This window comes from Stenella coeruleoalba, assembly GCF_951394435.1.
Source record: "Stenella coeruleoalba genome assembly, chromosome: 19".
NCBI classification, from domain to species: Eukaryota; Metazoa; Chordata; class Mammalia; order Artiodactyla; family Delphinidae; genus Stenella; species Stenella coeruleoalba.
The window spans coordinates 6,854,677-6,875,214 of record NC_137165.1 but is presented as its reverse complement, the minus strand read 5'-3'; the positions used below and the strand labels follow the sequence as shown (position 1 = coordinate 6,875,214).

At 50.6% G+C, this 20,538-nt stretch overlaps 2 protein-coding genes across 10 annotated transcripts in view; one reads left to right on the top strand and one right to left on the bottom strand.

The window, feature by feature from the left end:
- ADPRM (ADP-ribose/CDP-alcohol diphosphatase, manganese dependent) overlaps window positions 1-20,538 on the top strand; it is a 388,290-nt gene that overhangs the window by 90,659 nt on the left and 277,093 nt on the right. The window lies entirely within an intron of this gene.
- On the bottom strand, window positions 19,575-20,155 carry PIRT (phosphoinositide interacting regulator of transient receptor potential channels). The gene has a single exon (XM_079904973.1). It carries the CDS (start codon window positions 20,095-20,097, stop codon window positions 19,690-19,692), a length of 408 nt encoding a protein of 135 aa, XP_079761099.1. The 5' UTR covers window positions 20,098-20,155; the 3' UTR covers window positions 19,575-19,689.

The window sequence follows — 20,538 nt, the reverse complement described above, 5'->3', positions numbered from 1 at the left end:
AGCAGCAGCAGGAAAGGTTTGTGCGGCCTGTAGGTTCTCTGCTCTGAAGCCCCCAGGACCCGAGCTTCCTACAGCAGGGCTCATCACAGCCCTTTGGTATGAACACAGACCCTGGGAAGGGACAGCAATGAAAAAGGCTGAGGGGACAGAGAAGGGACGCCAGGGAGGGGGGGACTCGTGCCCCTGTCTGGGTGGGCTGGGCGTGGACCAGAAGGCAACTCCTGGCAAAAGTCAAGAAATGTTTACCTGGCTCTCTGGCCGTGTGTGTTTTCCAGACTGACTAACTCCACGTTTGCTTTCCGTCTCGGGTTCACTGCACGCAATCCTGAGGGGTTATGTGTGAAACAGCTCTTATCACTGGGCCACTCCCAGGGTGTGCTGAGTGAGCACCAACTGAGGACAACGCAGCAGCGGTCTGGTCTTCAGCCGTCTCTGCGGGCCCACGCAGCCAGCGCTCCTCTGTCCCTCGTTCACCGTGGGCCTTGAACAGGGCACCAAACCTCTCTGGACCTCTGTTTCCCCACACCACTGAAAAATAACTTCTACTCTTTGTTTTGCCTTCTCCCGTGGATGAGCAGGGGTTCGAATTTAGTTTCCTATGTGTAAAATAAGCAGGATGAAGAGAAACTTTCAGAAAAAAAGCAGTAGGGAGGGAGAGAATTTTGTAAGTTGCGGATTTTAGGATCTGAAACGCAAGACGTGACTGAAACGAGGTAGCCAGTCTGGAGCATCCCAAAGTGAGAAGTCACTAAAGCCAATCTCCCACCCCGTATTTGCATCCTTTTCCCAGTCTGTCCTCAGAAGGGATTAGGTACCTACACAAGAACACCTCCCCGGGTAGGAGAAGCCATGAGTCTTCCAACCTGTTGCCCCCAGCTTTGACTAGAGAGAGTTTCTTGGGAAGAACAGTTGAAGGACCGCAATGCCCTCTGCAAGGGCAGGTGGAGAAACCCTAGTGTGGCTGGGCAGGGCCAGGCTGGTGTGTCCAGGCCTGGCTGTCCACAGGTTCCTGGGCTCCTCTGCAGCATCTTGTATACATAAATGTGAGCAACAATTTCAGTGTGAAAATTTCTGGGTGCCAGGAGGTCTCTGAGTCCTGAGCCCCCGGGGATGGTTGGTCATCATACTCCTGAAATGCTGGGTCAAAGAGAAGCTGGTGCGAGGGGGATAAATTAGGAGCTTGGGGTTAACAGATGCACGCTACTTTATATAAAATAAACAGCAAGATCCTACTGTATAGCACAGGGAACTGTATTCAATATCTTGTAATAACCTATAATGGAAAAACGAAAGAAAAAGAAGCTGGTAAGAGTGAAGTCGTCTCCCCTCCACCCCACTTGAGGTCAGCTTTACTCAACACAGACCCTCAGCATCCCAGGGGAACACGGGTTCCTCAGGTTCTGGAACTCCTCCAACTTTTTATTTCTACTGTTTTTCATACACACACACACACACACACACACACACACACACACACACACACACACACACGTTTCTAGCTGAAAAAACCATGACATATTCACGAGCAAAGGGGAGGAGATTGAAAGCACTCACAATTTCTGTATCCAGAGCTAGGCAGCATCCTCCCCTTGACCTTCATCCTCCAGAATCACAAATGTCGCTCCTCTGCCTTGTGGAAATGGACCACCCTGTTCTCTGCCTGCAGCCTGCCTTTTCCTTCTCACACTACACGGCCACCCTTCCGAGTGTCTAACCGTGGGCCACCCGGGAGCCTGGCCAGGGCGTGAGGAGTCCTCCACCCCAGCCCGATGTGTCTCCTTGCTCCTGTTCCCTGACCTCCGTCTCCTGTGTGTTGAGGCGTCTAGATATCCACACAGCTGGGGGAGACGGGACGGGTGATGGAAAGCCAGGTGAGACCCAGGCCCTGAGTGGGACAGCCTGGAAAAGTGGGAGGCTGAGCAGTGGGGGAGTGACTAGGTTTGTGGGGGATGGGGATTGGCCTAGATCAGGGACAGGTCATACAAGAAACAGTCACTTGAAAGGCTCAGTTTAACAAGGATGCCACCACCCTCTTCCTCCCCCAGGGAGCTTGCATGGCCTTTCCATGTTTGGAAACAGGGGCTTGAGGGTCCTGGGGCTGCTGTGACAGAGAACCCCAGGCTGGCTGGCTTGAACAACAGAAACTGATTCCTCCCAGTTCTGGAGGCCACAAGTTGGAGATCTGGGTGTCAGCAGGGTGGATTCCTTCAGAGGGAGAATCTGTTCCAGGCCCTTCTCTGTGCTTCTGGTGGTTTCCTGCTCATCTTTGTCACTCTTTAGCTTGTAGATACATCATCTTCATATTCAAGTATCATCTCCTTGTGTGCATGTCTCTGTGTCCACATTTACCCTTTTTATAAGGACACCAGTTGTATTGGATTAGGGACCCTCTCTACTCCAGTAAGACCTCATCTTAAAGAATTTCATCTGCAATGACCCTGTTTCCAAATGAGGTTCTCATCTGAGGTCTTAGGGGTTAGGATTTCAACATATGATTTTGGGGTGACACAATTCAACCTGTAACAATAGCTAAAAGGATTGTTCATTTGAGGATATCCTTTGACTTTAGCTGTGGTATAGATAGAAAATTTAGACTCTCAAACCAAGGTTTCCAAAACGTGACAAAGTTAGCACCCTATTAAAGGTGGCCCACCATGCCACCAGGCACCAGGAGGAGTGCTTCAGCCCCTGGGACACCGAGATGCCCTTGGTTGTCCCTAGGCCCTCGGGAGAGAAGCCGAGGACGCAGGGCCTTCTTGCTGCCTGGGCTCTGGCTGCCCCCTACCCCTGATCGCTGAGGAGCTCATCATCCTCCACAAGTGGGTAACCCCAAGTGACCTCAGCACATTTAGAAGCCTGAGCCTAAGTGGGATTTAAATCAGACCAGTATTCTTGAGCACCTACTACATGTCGGGCAGCAGGGAATAGCATCAACCACAGAACCTGACATCGGAGTTAACATTCTAAGGGGGGAGAAAATAGTGAATAATTAAACAATGCATAAATGGTATCATTTCAGTGAGTGATAAATATGATGGAAAAAAATTACCAAAACGGGGAAATGTAAGACAGTAGGCCTCTGTTATGCTTTCTGAACCATGAACGTGGTGTGTAGGGCACAGCCGGACGCCCGGACCCCTGGCCAGTGACTCCCAGGGCTGGTCTCTTAGGGCCCCTCTGCCCCTCCACTTCTGAGAATCCTGGGGGCTGCAGCTACGCCTGTGGCTTAGAGAGGGCTGTGCTTCTGCTGCCACCACACAGTGCTGCCCCCTCTTGGCAGTTGGGACCTTGTCACTGCCTTGGCAAAGTCATCATGATCTGTCATCTCCCTGTGATGTCATGAGTATGACGGCCTCTCCATGACCTGGTTCCTAAAGGGCAAGTTGAGACCGAGACAGGAACAGGCTAGCCAGGTGCTCAGCTGACCCAGAGTCACGGTTCCGGGCCTGAGTATTTGACCAAGGCTCAGTCACCTCGTGAGTGACAGGGATCAGATGCTGAGCAGGTCTGACCACATGAGCCTGTGCCATGCATTAGTTGTGCAAACTTGGGAAAGTCACTTGCCCTCTCTGTGCCTCGATTTCCTCATTGTAAAATGATGCCTTATTTCACAGGGTTACTGTGAAGAGTAAGTGAGTTCATAGGTGTAACGTGCTTAGAACCTGCGCTCTGGGACATAGACAAGTGTTACTGTGTGGTTGGCACTGATGTCTTTTATTACATCCTTTCTGCCACGATGCTTCTGTAGGGAAAACCCCAGGTTGGGAGGGACCTGCCACCGACTCTCCTGCACCATCATCCTCTTCCCTTTATCCGTTTTGGCTTCGCCTGATGGCAGCTCCCTGTCCCACCGCCCCCCACTAGGTCCGTGCTGAGCCCCCCCTTCCATCCTTGATGTCTACATTTCCACCCCGATGGATGCCTTAGCCTCGTGAAATGACTTTCCAGTCCCCAGTCTCATCTCTACTGCAGCTGCTCTTTACCTCCATCATTCGCAAATCTCTCCACCGTCCCTACTCTCATAACCCAGTGTTTACCAAACCTCATATGTGTGCTGCCCCCAGGATTCTGCCACAACTGCAGTCTGCTTCTATTCTTCATTACAGAACGCCATTTTAATTTGTTAATGTGTTATTATATTAATTTGCTAATATGATATTTTGTTAATTTTTTTCTTTAAATGGATTTTAACTTCAATTAATTATTGCCACCACCAGTGGAAAACTGATGTTACTTATAACAGACAGCAAGTATTTAAGACTATATACACTGAAAACAAACTTTCTAATTAAACTATCCCAGAGGTCATCAAACTTTTTCTGTAATGGGCCAGATATGAAACATTTTAGCCTTGGTGCCCATAAGGTCTCTGTTACAACGATTCAATTCTGCCATTGTAGCCAAGGGGTCATAGTTTTATTGTGTTCCAATAAAACTTTATTTACAAAACTAAGCAGTGGACCAGACTCATCAACTCCCGAACTAGACACAGTTGTCTATTGAAGCTGCTGAACCTGAGGCCCGTTCTCTTTCTCAAATGAAGGCCTGTGACGCACAGATTTCAGAGGGGACAGATTTACAGTACCCATTCGAGAGTTAGTCGCAGAAGTCATAGGAAAGACTGGATGAGAATTAAAGTGACTATGCCACGAACCTGTGTGCCAGCCAGAACATTTCATGTAGCCCTAGAGGTACAGTGCTGGAATGTGGAAAAACATTGATGCTGACCAGTGATCTCCAGTGAATCTTCATGTATTCCTCCTTTTTCCTGGGCTGGAGCGTAGGGTCACTATTTTCAGAAACACATTCACTCTTATTTTCGGAGCATCCGACAATTTTCAGAGATCTTCATTCTTCCTGTTAGGCTACCAGAGGGGGTTGAGAGAGCTCCCCAGAGCGTCCTGCCTGGGCCTCTAGACTCCATCTACATGCAGCTCAGGGAGCCCTTCCTGCTGCTTGGCAAACCCTTTAGCTTTCTCCCCTGGTCTTTCTATCTTATTCCCCACAGGGCTAATCTAACCATTCATCACTCTTACTCAGACCTCAAGAGCATCCCGCATCACCCCTCCCCCTTGCCCATCACCTTCGGTCTCAGTAGGTCGATGACGTTGTCCCCTATTTAGCAGAGAATCACATTTCCATGCACTTGGGCTGCACTTGCATATACAGTGGCATCCGTCCACATTCAGCATCAGCTTGTCCTCCCAGCAGCCCTGTTCCTGCTCCGGAGCTGAGAGCAGTTGAGAGACTCGCCTACGTTCACTCAGATAGTAACAGCTGTGGCTGCAACCTGTCTGTTGGTGGGTCCGCACTAAATACAGATACCACGTCTCCCTCTTTTTCGGCTCCCAATCTGCATGCCAGCTCTTTCCCCAGCATCCTTGGAGAATCAAGTTAGTTCCATTCTTAATCCCGTTTAATTAAAAATTATTTTTAAAAGTTATTTAATTGTAGTGAAGTATACACAACACATATTTATCATTTTAACCATTTTTAACCGTACAGCTCAGTGACATTTAGTACACACACACTGTTGTGTGCAGCCTCATCACCTCCATCCCTTATCAGCACCTCTCAATCATCTTCAAATGAAACTCTGTCCCCATGAAACAATAACTCCCCATTCCACTCTCCCCAGCCTCTGGCACCCACCATTCTCCTTTCTGTCTCTATGAATTTGATTACTCTAGGGACCTCACGTCAGTGGGATCATATTATGTTTATCTCTTTGTAACCGCCTTATTTTACTTAGTATAATGTCTTAAAGTTCCATCGGTATTGTAGCATGTGTCAGAATTTCCTTCCTTTTTAAGACTCAATAATATTCCATTGTATGTATGGACCATGTTTGGTTTATCCATCCATTGTCGATGGACACTTGCGTTGCTTTCCCCCTCTGGCTATCGTGAATAATGCTGCTATGAACATGAGTGTACAGATATCTGTATGAGTCCCTGCCTTCAAGTCTTCTCAGTATGTACCTAAAGGTGAAATTGCTGGATCATATAGTAACTCTTTAACTTGTTGAGAAACCTCCATACTGCTTTCGATAGAAACTGCACCATTTTCCATTCCCGCCAGCAGTTCACGAGGGTCCTAATCTCTCCACATGCTCACCCAGCCTTGCTGTTTTCTGTTCTTTTGATCACAGCCATCCTAATGAGTAAGATGCAGATGCTTATTTAATTGCATGGTTACTTTTATAGTACCTGGTACATGCATGGAGGTAATTTGCTGAGTTTTCCATCTCCCTCGCTAGGCTGGTCATCCCTTTCAGGGAACGGCTCTGCCTTCTTGTAATCCAACACGCACTGTTTATGACTAGATTCATTTTATAACTCCCAGGCACTCCCAGATATTGGGAAAGCTGAGAGTGATTCCCCAGAGCTCCTCTGACTCTGCCCAGATCCATTCAGTGTCCCTTTCTAGCTTTCATCTCTTGCCTCCTCTCTATTTCTGAGGAAGCTGAGCTCCCACGACTCCTTCCGAAGCAAAATGCTTCCACGAGGATACCGTGAAGTCTTATCCCACAGTGGAAATGGTCTGCTGTGCTTCTAGTGTTTATTTTCCACACCCTTTAGTTCTGCCATCTGTTTCTGCTGGCCCTCAGCTCTGAATTAAGTGCTGGGCACCTAGTAAGACTCACCAGAGCTCTAAGTCCAAATGCATCGCCCCAGGATATCTGCTGGGTTTGGCGCTAGAATCTTCTGTCACCATTTTCCTTGCCGGCCTCAGGAGCAGTCAATTGCAAAGCCTGTTTGCAGGTTCCAGGGTGAAGCTGCACAGGGCTCGGCTGTCCGTGACCCCCTTCCTCTTCCAGCCAGGCCCAGGGCCGCGCTCCGGCCTCTGCTTGGGTGCCTCCACCCCCAGGCTCCACGTCTAATTGCCTGTCCACCGTGGGCTCCGCTGGGGCTGGGCTCAGCTCTGTTGAGCTGCTGAGACATCTTTCGGTGCAAAGTCAGCTAGAAGTGAGCTAGAGAAATGCAGTGCCTGCCTTCAGGGAGCTTCAAGTGGTGACAGGGAAGAGAGGAAGGAGGTTTGGGGAGGGCAGATGTCAATCAGTCATGTAAATTAATATGTCAATATGACAAGAGATCCCATCCTATGAGAACGAGACAAAGAAGCCGTGGGCCAAGGCTTCCCTGAGGAAGTGATGTTTGCGCTGAGACCTGAAGGACGAGCAGGCGAGCTGGGTGAGGAGGGGTGAAGAGGAGGTGACAGCATTCTGGGCAGAGCAGGAGAGTCTGCAAAAGCTGTGAGGTGGCAGGTGGCCCTGCCGGTGTGGCTGGGACAAGAGGAGGAAAGGCAGTAAAGAGCTGTGTTAATACTTTCTCCTGAGAGCACTGGGAAGCGGAGAGTGTTGGGCAGAAGGTGGTGTGACCCATGTTTTCTCAAGAGGACTCTTGCTGCTGTGTCCAGAGAGTACTGGAGGGACCAAGAATGGGCACATGGCAGGCAGTAAGCATGGTTGCTGTAGACCAGGGAAGAGGTAAAGCTGGTGACCGTGGCGATGGAAAGAAGTGGATTGATTTGAGAGATAACCAGGGACTGAAATCGACAGGACGCGGTGACAGACTCAGTATGGGGATGAGGGAAAGGAAGGGGTCGTTGTCGAAGACCAGGTTTCTGTTTTGTAAAGCTGGATGCTACGGGCGCCTCCGGAGATGGGACAGACAGACAGGAAGAGGGCCAGGTGTGGTTGAGAAGTTATGAATTCAGTTCGGGACACGATGGGTTTGGTACACTGGTTGGGGGCTCTCGCTCTGGGCTGGAGACAGGAATTTGTGAGTCAGCGACAAATTGGTGGTAGGGATGAGATTGCTCAAGACTCCTTGAGACAGAGCTCAGTAAGAAAGGAGGACCTGGGACGGATCCCGAGGCTCTCCCACACGTCGTGGCTTGGATGGACTAGGAGAGAGAAAAAGAATACCTGCAGAGATAGCAGGAAACCATGAGCTGGCTGTGTCTTGAATCCAAAGGAAGAAAGTGTTTCAAGAAGAAAATGAATGGTCAGCTGTGTTGAGCGCTGTTGGAAGATCAAGTCCACTGACGTATTTTCCCAGCGGTTGGAGGGCTCTGGGAGAACGGCCTTGTCTTCCCCTTCCTTCTGCATGCACCTGCTTATTGATCTCCTGAGCCCGTGGCCACTGGGGCTGCAGACAGGTGGACCCAGAGAGGCTCAGCAAGTACCTTGAGCCTGACCAGAGGAAAATGGCATGGGAATTTCTCACCTGCAGGATGGATTAGAGCAGGGGAGGCAGTGATGGAGAGTCTGGAGCAAGAATCACAACTCCAGGGGCCCTGAGAAGAGCCTGACTAACAGATCTGAGGTGCTGGCCTTGAGGGCAGCTGCCTGAGGAGTTGGGAGGAAACCTGGCAGGTGGACTAATACCTTAGCTTAGAGGACCTGAAAAAAAATACCACTATAGTGGGATATTTAAAATCCCACTGAAAGTTCAGAGTTTCAGATATAATAGCCAAAACATAGTTATTTAAGGACTTAGAAGGGCCAAATAACATTGTAATTAATTAAAATGATAAATTATTAATTTAAAAAAATGAATGGTTTTTCAAATTGTGGTTAAGAACACATGACAGGAGATCCACCTTAACAGATGTTTCCGTGTGCAATGCAGTCTCGCTAACTTGTAGGCGACACGTTTTGTACAGCAGAATCCAGAACATATTCATCTCGCATGACTAAACTTTATAATATTTTAATTTACAAACTTTATTTAAAATCTGCTATGTATCATAAGAAATTGCCATAAAAAAGAAAAAAAAGCAACATGAACCAAAGAAAGTAGGGAAAAGGAAAAGCTAAATAAAGATAAATGCTCAAGGGACTTCCCTGGTGGTCCAGTGGGTAAGACTTTGCGCTCCCAGTGCAGGGAGATGGGGTTCGATCCCTGGTCAGGGAACTAAGATCCTACGTGCATGCTGCAACTAAGAGTTCGCATGACACAATTAAAGATCCAGCAAGCTGCAACTAAGGAGACTGCAAGCCACAACTAAGGAGCCCGCGAGCCACAACTAAGGAGGCTGAGAGCTGCAACTAAGACCCAGTGCAACCAAATCAATCAATCAATCAATATTTTTAAGAAGATAAATGTTGAAATTTAAAAAAATAGAAAGGCGAAAGAATTTTATTTTTCCAAATTCAAGAAGGCAATGAGAAGACTATAGTATAGGAACTGTGTATAAAATATAGTGTATCGTATATAGTATACTATATGTATAATATAGGAGTACAGTCAGTCTGGAGAATTCCACTGGGTTCTCAACTGTGTCATTATAGACGAGCACTGTCCAGTGGAAATTTCTGCAGTGATGGAAATACTTTATAATCTGTTCCTTCAACATGGTAGCAAGTCGGCTCTTCTGGCTGTTGAGCATCTGAAATGTGGCTAGTGTGGCCAAGGAACTGAATGTTTAGTTATATTTAATTTTATTAAGTTTAAGTGTATGTAGCCAGATGTGGCTACCATATTGGACAGCACCATCCGTCTCTTGAAAGGGCTGGGCCTTCTCTCTTTGGCCGGGTCCAAACTGGCTCTCCTCAGTGCCCTGGGCCTCCAGAGAGGGTGCTTGGCATTAGGATCTAGAGACCCAACTTCAGGCCCAATTCTGCCCCCTCGCAGCCCAGAGCCCAGTGTCCAGTCCTGTGACTTACACACTACACTGGTGCTGTGGGCTCTGAGAAGCTGCCGGGCTGTCCACCAATGATGATGTCTGAGGACAGACAGACAGTGCCTCAAGGAGGAAGTTGGGAAAACAGGAGCAAGGAGCAGTGGGAAGCAGGAGGGCACCAGGGCCTTTGCTCAGACCCTCCTGTAGTGGCATCTGCAGATCAGGCTGCTTCCTGCCAGGGGTGGATCCTCAGCTCCCCTGGGCATCTGTGCCAGGCCCTGGGCAAGGCTCAGAACACCTGGCCTTGCACTGAGTTCTCTGGGACCTGCTCTCCTAAACCCACAAGGAATTGTGGAGTCTCTCTTCCCACGTCCTGAGAGCTTTGTCCTCACCAAGCCGAACTGCTGCTTTTACCCTGGAGAGGGAGGATGAGGAATAGGGATGGGATGAGGGTGGAGGTTGGAGCGGATTTCTCCCTGTGCCCATTTTCCCTCTTACACAGTTGCTTATAACCTTGGGCAAATGGCTGAGTATCTCTGATTCTCAATTTCTTCACTTGTAAAATGAGAGTAGTACCTACCCTTATTACTCGCACACAGGACAGCTGTGAGGACACACTGTCACCATTCATTCCTTCATTTAACCAGCACTATATACCACAGAGCTCTTCAGCGAGAGGATGCACTAAATGTAAAGCAGAGAGAATCAGAAAGGCCAGTGCTAGAAGGTGACCACAGAGTGCTGCAAGGAAGACTTCCTGGAAGAGGTGGTGCTTGAGCTTGAGCTAGGAGTCAGCTAGGCAGAAGAAGAGATCAGCGTAGTTCAGGCTGAAGAAGGAGCCTGTGGAAAGATGCAGAGGCATGGTATACTGGGTTGTCCTCATTTGTAGGTCTGGGGTGAAGGGTGGGTGGCAGGAATGTGGAGAAGCTGGGGTAGAGGTGGGCCTCCCTAGGGAGGCCTGTTCTTGGTGGAGGAGTGTGAGCTCCATCTGCCATGGGATGGGAGCAGCTGACGACTCAGGGGCAGGGCCACGAGTGGTGACATGATCAGAAGTGCCTTTTAGAAAGATGCTCTGCTTGAAATAAATGGAGGATGGATTGGAGTGGGACAAGGCTGCAGGCAGGGAGACCACTGGGGAGGCTGGTGACCTAACCCAGGGACCCTGGGGATGGAGAAAAGGAGAAGGATTCCACAAGGTGTTCAGGCGATAGACTGGACACAGAGGGTATGGGAGAGGGAGGTTAGCCTAGTGTTCTGGATTAGTTGGTGGTGTCACCCATCACTGACACACGGGACATGGGACCAGGTTTGGAGGAGGCATTGTGGGAAAACGCAAGGAATTTCTTTTGACACCAGTTGAATGCGAGGTGAGGATGATCCAGATGGAGATGCCAGGACCATCCAGGTTGGGATATGTTGTGCAGAGCTTGGCATGCGTTTCAGCAGCGCTGATTTGGGGGACATTGATTGAAGCTGGGGGTGGGGTGTGGGCAGTTGGGGGAGGGGTGACTAGCCCAGAGGGATGGGGGGCTGAGTGGGCACATGAGGAAGAGGATGCCAGAAACGCTGTGTGTGATGGAGGGGCGGCCGAAGTAACAGATGACAGGCAGGTGAAAGCCACCCCCCAAAAGGCTCCAGGCATGGTGTCCCCACCAGGTCCTTCCGGATGGGACCGGTGTGGAAGTCACACCACAGTGGGGAGGAGAGATCGAGGGTGGGGAAGAGGAGCCATGGCGCGTCCACCACCCACCCTCTGCTGGAAGCTTCTGCCCCAGGCCTTCACATGGCTGCTTCCTTCTCTTCATTCGGGTCTCAACACAAGTGTCCCTCCTCCGAGGAGCCTCCTGTGAGCATACTACCCCCTCCCCCTGTTTCTTGACTCCATAGCCCTCACGACCCTTCGGCGCCATCTTGTCCATGTGATGATGTCCTTGTTATGGCCTGTCTGCCTCTAACCGGGGAAGCCTCCAGAAACAGGACATTCTGTCTGTTTTGTTCACTTCCTCCTCCCCAGTGCCCGGGCAGCATTCCTGAGCTGCTCTGTAGCTGTTGGTCGGATGGATGAATGGGACAATGTTGTCTTTCACGGGCCATATGGGAGAGGGCTTTGTGAACCATCCCTTGCCCTTCCCTGGTCCAGCGCCCCCTTCCTCCCCTCAGTTCAGGCTCCAGTGGCAGCCACACCCACTCCAGCCTGTCTCTGCTCACCCAGGAGCTGGCCTCGCTCCCTTCGTTCTTTGGTTGGGCTGAACCTGAAAGCAACTGCCCTGGCCTTGACTGTGGGTCACACACACTTGGTACTGCTCTGTAGTCTGATTACTCAGCACAGTCCCTGACGGGGAACACGCCCTCTCCCCCAGGAAGGGCAATTACATGCAGATCTTCTGCCCTCTCCCAGTGAATGGGCGCCCGTGGAGTATCTGGCAACTGTTCTCAGAGTTATTCACTTGGGGTTCTTACCTGGATTTTGTGAGGTTCTTACCTGGATTCTAAGTGAAAATGTGCACTTGTGTGTTAGTCTGGGACAAGGTTCTATAGGAATTATAGTAATGCTACAGGGAGAGCCCTGCACTCAGTTGCCAAAACGCTGTGTTTCTTTGTTTGAAATCAGATACTTCAGTCCCACCTGCAAGACTCTGTAGGGCTTGACAAGCTCAAGCATAAATCCAGTCTAATCAAGGGTTTGGGAATTCCTGCATTGTGTTTGTAGCCTGAAATTCTCTCTTCCTGTGACAAAGATAATAACAGTATCTGCCTTTCACCGAACACCTAGTATGTGATTGTGCCATATTAACACTCTCTATTGCCTCATTTAATCCTGACAAGGACCTAATGGGGTAATTATCATCCTCACACGTAACTGGAAATCTGAGATAGAAATGCAAAAAGTCACAGTATGGAAATTCGCTTGTGGACTCAGATTTCAAACTCAGGTCTGTTTAATGCCAAAGCCGCCAAGTTTTCCATGAACATAACTTCTTACTAAATAAGTGGTTGCTTTCCAAGCTGGATTTGACTTGGGCAATTGTGATATAGGCTCCTGAGCAGTTTGGCGGAAGGAGAAAATGTGTGGGGAAAAAAGAGAAGAGTGAGTGAGAGCAAGCCAGACAAGCTGAGAGGGGGGCAGAGGGAGGATCTTCCAGGCAGAGGGACTACACTGAGCGAAGAGCAGAGATGAGGGGCAAGGTGGGGATGAGGGTCTGACAGACGCTTAGCCTCTGCAAAGAGATACTATGGAAGGAAGAGGCTTGCTAAGAGTTTGCATTTGGGAAAAAGATCCTCCTGGTGAAGGATGGGGAATGGATTAGAGGAGAACAAGACAGAAGGGGGAGACGAGTTTGCCAGTAGTCAGAAAGACGGGATTACTGGCTCCAGCGGGTATATTAGTGGGGCAATACTAGCTGCTGTGACAAACCCCGACATCTTGGTAGCGAAACAAAATAGAAGTTTATTTCTACTTTATAGACCAGTCCAGCGTGGTGTCCCTGGTCTTCACGGGGCTTTCCTTAGTGTCATCATCAGCTCAGGCTGCTGTAACAAAATACCACAGACTGGGTGGCTCAAACAACAGACATTTATTTCGCACAGTTCCAGAGGCTGAGAAGTCCGAGATCAAGGTGCTGGCAGATTCACTTCCTGGTTTGCGGACGATCACCTCACTGTGTACTCATATGGCCTTTCCCGGGTATGAGGGCGTGGAGAGAGAGCTCTCCTGTTTCTTCCTGTTTTCGTAATCCCATCACGAGATCTCCACCCTCATGACCTCATCTGAACCCAATTACCCGCCAAAGGCCCTGCTTCCAAATACCATCACACTGAGGGTTAGGGCTTCAACATATAAATTTTGGAGAGACACAAACATTCAGTCCATACCACTTCCCTTGGTGACTCAGGCCCAGGCTCCTGGCACATAGTGGCTCCTCACAGAGCCGGGAGAAAAAGCCCCCTTCCTACAAGGCCCAGCCCAGCAGGGTCACGTGCCACTTCTGCTCCTGTGAGCCTGTCACGTGGTCACACCTGTACACCAGGGGTCCTGTGACATGTGCACCTGATGGGACAGCTACTTCACTTCTCACTATGAGGGGGAAGCATGACTATTTCTGGACAGTGAGCTGCCTCGGCTTCAAGATGAACGGCCATCCTTGAGAGATAGAAATTATAGGCTTTGATGATTGATTGGGGCTGATTGTGAGGCAGAGGGGAGGCAGGAGTCAAAAAGGTGGGAATGAAACTGTTGGCTGGCCCCAAGCCCCCATTGTCCAGACAGCACAGCGCATGGTGAGCTCCCACCCCCTCAAATTCTCTTTTTCCGATCAGCTCACGTTAGGTGTATAGACTTGCATTCTTTCCTTAGGTAAAACCATTCAGGAGAATATACTGCCTTGTGTAGTTCTTTAACATTGGTAATAACTAATATTCAGGGCTTAATGCATAAAGGCCATATGTGGATTATCCCAATTGATGCTGAGGAAGAAGCAGGCACTTTTATTAACCCCATTTGCAGTTGTGAAGATAGAAGTTATGGACAAAAACACTAACCCCCCAAAATATCTACACCCCCATGTTCATCGAGGCATTATTAACAATAACCAAAATATGGAGACAGCCTAAGTGCCCATCACTGGATGAATGGATAAAGAAAATGTGGTACATATACAATGGAATACTACTCAGCCATAAAAAATGAAGTCTTGCCATTTGCAGCAACATGGATGGACCTTGAGGGTATTATGCTGAGTGAGGTAAGTCAGACAGAGGAAGACAGATACGGTATGCTTACACTCATCTGTGGAATATAAAAAACTCATAAGCAAACAAGCAAACAAAAACAAAGTAAATGAACAAGCCAAACCAAAGCGAAACAAACATGTAGATACAGAGAACACAGTTGTGGTTACCAGAGGGAAAGGGGCGTGAAAAAGGGGAGAGAAAAATGGGTAAAGGGGGTCAACTGTATGGTGATGGACGGAAACTTAAATTTTTTGTGTTAAGTACACTGTAGTGTATGCAGAGATAGAAATATAATGTTATAAATCAGTGTTACCTGAATTAAAAAATTAGGACACACACACACATGCATGCACACACGCACAAAGATGGAGGTACACAGAAAGGAAATAAGTTGTCTAGGGTCGAAGACCTAGGAAGACCAGATGGGACGTGAGCCCAGGTGGACTGTTTCTAGAGTCTGTGCTCCCAACCAATACAGAATCCTCTGTTTGTGAATTTTGGTTACTTTAATTTTGACAAATGAGGAGATTAAGACCTGGGAGAAAGAGAACTGAGTGTCCAGGTGTCTCCTCCCGTGAGTGGTTCTAGTTTTATGGAATCAGTCCTTTCCTGCGTCTCCTACCCACCCTTGCCTCAGCTCTTAGAGTAGGTGGGACAGCCTGACAGGTCACAGAGCCTGACGGGTGCCCTGTATGAACCCCACTCTTTCCCCACCCAGTACCCCGATGCCCAGTCTGAGGGAGGTCCCTGTCTGGCATCATCGTGGTCATCCCGCTCTTGCTTTACCCCTCCTTTTCCTCTCTCCTTAGAGACGTAGAGAATCTTTGGAAGGATTTGGAGGACAAATACACTGCACTGATGTGGTCTTTGTTCTAAATATATCAGTTCTGATCTCATCAAATAGTGTTCGGGCTTAGAAGAAGAAAAGAACTCTTTCCCCAGACTTGTCACTTGTGTAGATAAGAACTTCATTTGGCTGCAAGTGGCGGGCCTAAAAAACAGTGACTTAATAAGATGTTATTTGTGTGTCCTGTAAGAGATGGTGCGGGGCAGTCCGGTAGCTCCCCGGCTGTCAGCAGTGTTGCAGGGTCTTCTCACTTTCTGCTTTGCTATCCTTGGCTACGCTTCATTCTCAAGGTCAGTTCAGTCCAGTGGCAGCTGGTTCCAAATCCTCCTGCTGGTCAGCAGAGGAGCCTGGCCTGTGGGCTGAAGGCTCACTCTACCAAGGCCACCTGCTCCGACAAAGCTACCCTGTGCCGGGCGAGACCCCTACTCCTGCCTCTGAACGCTCACTATGCGAAGGCCAGGCACCTAGGAGGGGCTCGGAATGCCGGCTTCTTTCCTGCCTGCCTTCCTGGCTCCTGGCCGCTTTCCCCACTGGCATTCTGGGTCCGTACTTGTTTTGTGCTCCCACCCCTGGCCTGTCTACTGACCCAAGCTCCACTCCTGCTGTCCCCACCTTGCAGCCCGGAGCCCAGCACGGCGACCCTGGTGCCTTCTGCTGCCCCTCAGCACCTCCGAAGAGTGAATCGGGTGGGGGTCATGTGTGTGGCCCCTGGAGCCAGCTCACCTGGATTTTCATCGTGGCTTGATGTCCTAGCTCGGTGTCCCCGTGTCTCACTTATTTCATCTGTAAAACGGGGAGGATGATAACAACAGTGCCTCCAGCAGGCTTTTGGAAAGGATTGAGTGAGTTAAGGCATCAGGTTGGCGTTGCCCAGAAGCTTCACCGGGCACATGCCCAGGCGATTCCCTTGCACCATTTAGTATCAGACACATTTGGGGCTCTGAGTTTTAGTTTTCCGGGGACCTCTGATCTCTAAGGGCTGGAGATGGTGACGAAGTGATGGGTGTGGGGGACAGGAGGGAGCGGGGTGTCGTGACTCTGCAATGCTGCAGGAATCTGAGGAGGACTGAAATGCAGCTGGCTTGTCCAGATCCAGAGCGATGCTTTCTTTTTCTCTGAGGATAGAGCAAGCAGAAAGTCAAGGACACGGGGAGTCTGGTGGGAGCCAAGTCGGAGAGGGTCGGGATTACAGACCTAGAGGAGCAGAAGACGCTGGGCCAGGGGAAGGAAGAAGGGCTTAGAAGGAAGGGGCGGGCCATGGAGGTCCTGGGGGCTGGGCTGCCATCCCTTCTTGGGCTTGTTCTCTGGGGTTCCTGGGCACATTGGCAGGCTGACCCTGGGGTACCTGCCTGCCTCACCCTGGACCACTGATTCATCCAGGAAGGTTCTTTTTCCATCTCCCAGTGCTGAGCTTGTAGGGAGCGAAAGAGTCAGGAGCTCCTGCTCTGTGTGCCCCGTCAGCATCTCAGAGTGGGGCCTTCGGCTCCTGTGAGGCACCCAAGGGACCAGGCATGCAACCCACACATGTCTGGGAAACCCTTTCTCCCAGACAGCACGTTTCGAGGAAGGGCGCATGGTGATGGGGCTGGGGCTGGGAGGCATTTTAGAGGAATGACTCAGTGGTAGAGCCTGGAATTCCTGATGAAACAGAATGAAAACACAGCAGACACTGTCAGACAGGATACAATTCAACATCCCAGCAGTTCTTTTAGCACTCAGATTAAATGGAACCCTTCCAAACAGAACAGCCATGGGTGGGATAATACAATCCAGTAGCCGAACGCACGATGCTGGTCCTGACCTCCCATCCACGGCATGGGAGGAGTCGTGGTGGCGATGCTGTTTTCCAGAAACGTGGCATCTGATCTGGGCACAGCCATTCCTAGGGCTTCTGTGTGGCGATGGTCTTTGGCAGAAGCCCCTCAGTGTGACCGTGGCGTGTTCCTTGGTCCGCATTCATATAAGGGATCCCGGTGGGGGTGAATGATGCTTTGGGGATTTGTCCTCATTTTTCCTGCTGAGCACTAGGTTGAGGAATGGGGAATGTGGGCCAGATTGCTGGAGACTCCAAGGTGAGTCCAGGCCTGGGACACTTTCTAGAGTCGTGTCGTCCCCAAACTGCCCTCCGCCAGGACACGCGTGGTACAGCATCAGCCTGGGCCCTCCTCCCTCAGCTGCGCCTACTCGATAAGCTTGTGGGGAGAGGAAATGACACCCTGGAAGTGTGGATTCCCAGTGAGCCAGCTGGGCGTCCTCCCCATTTGCTCCCATGTAAGAAAGCATCAGGGAATGTGAGAGTGACATTTTAGGGCTGATGTGGAATCTGCGTTCACGTCGGAGAAATGGAAACCCTCTGTAAGCCCGGTCACTTGAGGCACTGGGACCACAATTAGTGACACAGTACTTGCAACGTCCCCCATGATTGGTCCTGACTGCCTGTGTGCAGGGGACAGGTGGGCTAGACGACCTGGCCACGCTGTCTGAATGAGAGACACGGTCATTCTGGGTGAAGCTCCCCAAACTCTGGCTCCTTAGGTGGGTGGGGCAGGGGGGTGTCCCCATGTCACGGGTAGCTGCCTCCATGGAGTTTCCCATCATGCAGAGGGAACAGGTGGGGTTCTGACTTTGCATATGGAACCACCATGAAGGATGGAGATACATGGAGGCCTGATGGAGAGAGAGAGAGAAAGAGAGATGGCGGGGTGGGGGGGGGAGAAGGGGGGAAAGAGAGAAAGGTTGTCATGGTGACATAGTGATGGGATGGGCTCATGGGCAGAAGGCTGAGGAAACCTTCCCCTCATTATCAGATGCTGTCCGCTGGGCCTCAGACCTAGGGCAGCGTGGCTTTCTTGCAGGTACCCTCCTGGTCTGTCACCTAAGGGCCTCTGGATGCCGCAGGAAACCCCAGATTTGGGGAGCACTTAACCATACGGGTGCTCTCTGTGTGGTGGGCCCCTGGAATCTCCCACAGACCCAGGAGGTCTATAGTCTTTGCCACAGACCCAGGAGGCCCCTTGATGAGCCCTGAGAAGCCGCACTAAGGCACTTGGGGAAGCAGGGGGAGGCAGGCCGAGACAGGGGCTCAGGTGACCATTCGGGAGGTTAGGGAGCTTGCCATGCTGTTTCCTAACTGTATCCCGCTCCCCTCCCACCCCAGCTCTGCACACACCATTCCCGCCTAGAGTGCCTTTCTTTGCCCTCGTCGCCAGCTCTCCTCTTCCCTTTGGTTCTGTGTGGATGGCACAGCCTCCAGCACGCACTCTGTCCTCTCCCAGGGCTGGGGCAGATGTCCCCTCCGCGTTCCTGCCCCCATCCTCGTTTCCTCAGAAAGTACTCATCCCGGGGTGTTCTGGCCGCCTGGTGCTCTGGCTGTCTCTCACTTTATACAGAAGATGAGCCCAGGGACCATCTGTCTTGCTCTCACCCCGGGGCCTGGCCCAGAGCAGGGCCCTCACTGAAGGTTTAAACGCATGTTGGTGAGTGGGGGCAGGGAGAGCAGAAGTTGGGATTTTCTAAAGAAAATTCCATCGCTGGAAATCTACAGACACTCAGATGTGGAATTCAAGCTTCTTGGTTTTGATTCTTGACGGGGGAGAAGGAGAGAAAAATCTTACAGCGTCCTTCTCCACCTGGCTGTTCTAGAGTCATGGGGTGGGGGAAAGAGAGAGTTAGGGCAACACACGCTTGTCCTTGGCTAAGTGTCAAGTTCAGAGGGAAGAGTAGTCACGGAGAAGGAGTTAGAAGGTCAGGGGAGTCTGTGACACCTGCTAGCGCACCTCACTGCCTCTGGTATAAATTCTATACAACTAAGGGTTAAATTTCTTCACTGGCTGACTCCCAGGGCCATTTCTAGGGGAAATGTGCCGTCCTGGAAAGTCCTTCCCCGGCCACCTTTCACTGCTCACTCTTTGGAATGTTTGATACTTGTGACTTGTCCGATCTCTTGAAATGCAAGCCAGCATCTTGCCCACAGAGAGATCTGGGGTGGGCAGACCCAATGGTCAGAACTTCCCTTCCCTCTGCGAAGGACCTCCGTTGGTCAGCTTGGGTTCTAGAAGGAAGCAAATGCAGAATCCAGTTCAGGCACTCAGATATGTAAACAGGAGGTTCTTCTTGGGGCATGGCCCACCTCAAGGAATTTCCCAACATGCACAGCACTTGGCAGAGAGCGTTAGATGAGTGACACCTGGCTGCACAGGCTGGGATGAGAGCCATGAAAGGCGATGGCCACGGCCAGGATCTGAGGGAACGTCAGTGATAACAGAGAGACTAAATGAGATCATCCCGCGGTACCTCCCAGCTGCATGGAGGGCGCAGCCCCGAGCTCGCTCTTTTCCACGGGGCCCAGGAGAGGGTTTGCCTGCATCAGTTTTACGGAAGACTCCACCTCTCAAGGGGCCGGGGATGTTGGATGTTGGTTATCACATCTTCTCCTGGTCGAGGTGGCAGGGTGGTGGGGAGGACAGAGGGCGAGACCGTCATCAGCGATTCAGGAAGAAGGACTTGAGGCTCTGGAAGAAAACTGACTTCTGTCTCTGCTTCTGTTTCTTTTTGATGATGGGCACCCACACCAGCCCGCATACCAGCATCATGAGTCCCAGAGACAGGAAGGCGGGCCCTATCATCTTAAGGACCTTGAGGCTCTTGTCACCCAGGTTCAGGGTGTAGGCCAAGCAGGTGATGACCACACCGAACAGGAGGATTGCACCGCCCACGGACATGATGATGATGGGCTTGCGGTAGATTTCCCAGTTACTCCGGGGGGTGGTGGTCCAGACAGACTCACTTCTGGAGCTGATGCACAAGGAGCTGGCGGTCTGGCTGGGCAGCAGGTCCTTGGATTCTGGAGACTTCTCGTTGACCTCCACGTCCTTGGGGAGAGCCTCCATGGTCACGGCTCCCGGGACCGGGCACCTGGTACCAGCACTGGTTAGAAGCAAGGACGAGGCCGGGGGAATCCTTGTACAGCCTTGCTGTTCTCAGCATCTGTCTCCAGCCTGGCTCTTAGTGGAGGGCAGTGCAGGGTTTTTGTGCTGAAGCTAAAAGAGAAGCAGATGAGATCCACATAAATAAGAAGCCACTCAAGGTGGTATTCTTTTTCCTTGTGAGAGATAAATATTATATCACTCTGAGCAACCGCTCTTGTTATTTAAAGCAGGGAACAGTGGTGGCCTTTAAGAAAACGGGCAAAAGCTACAGTTTATGAAGCGGCATCTTATTTTCAGACCCAGCCGCTTTCTTGCTGTGTGGTCTTGAGTGAGTTACGGCCTTGGTCCTTGGCTTCCCCTCCAGTCCCTCCTCCCGGGGCCCCAGGTTCTTCCTCTTCTTTG

Excerpts from the sequence above, each read along its gene's own strand:
- PIRT (XM_079904973.1), bottom strand. The coding sequence starts at position 20,097 with ATGGAGGCTCTCCCCAAGGACGTGGAGGTCAACGAGAAGTCTCCAGAA.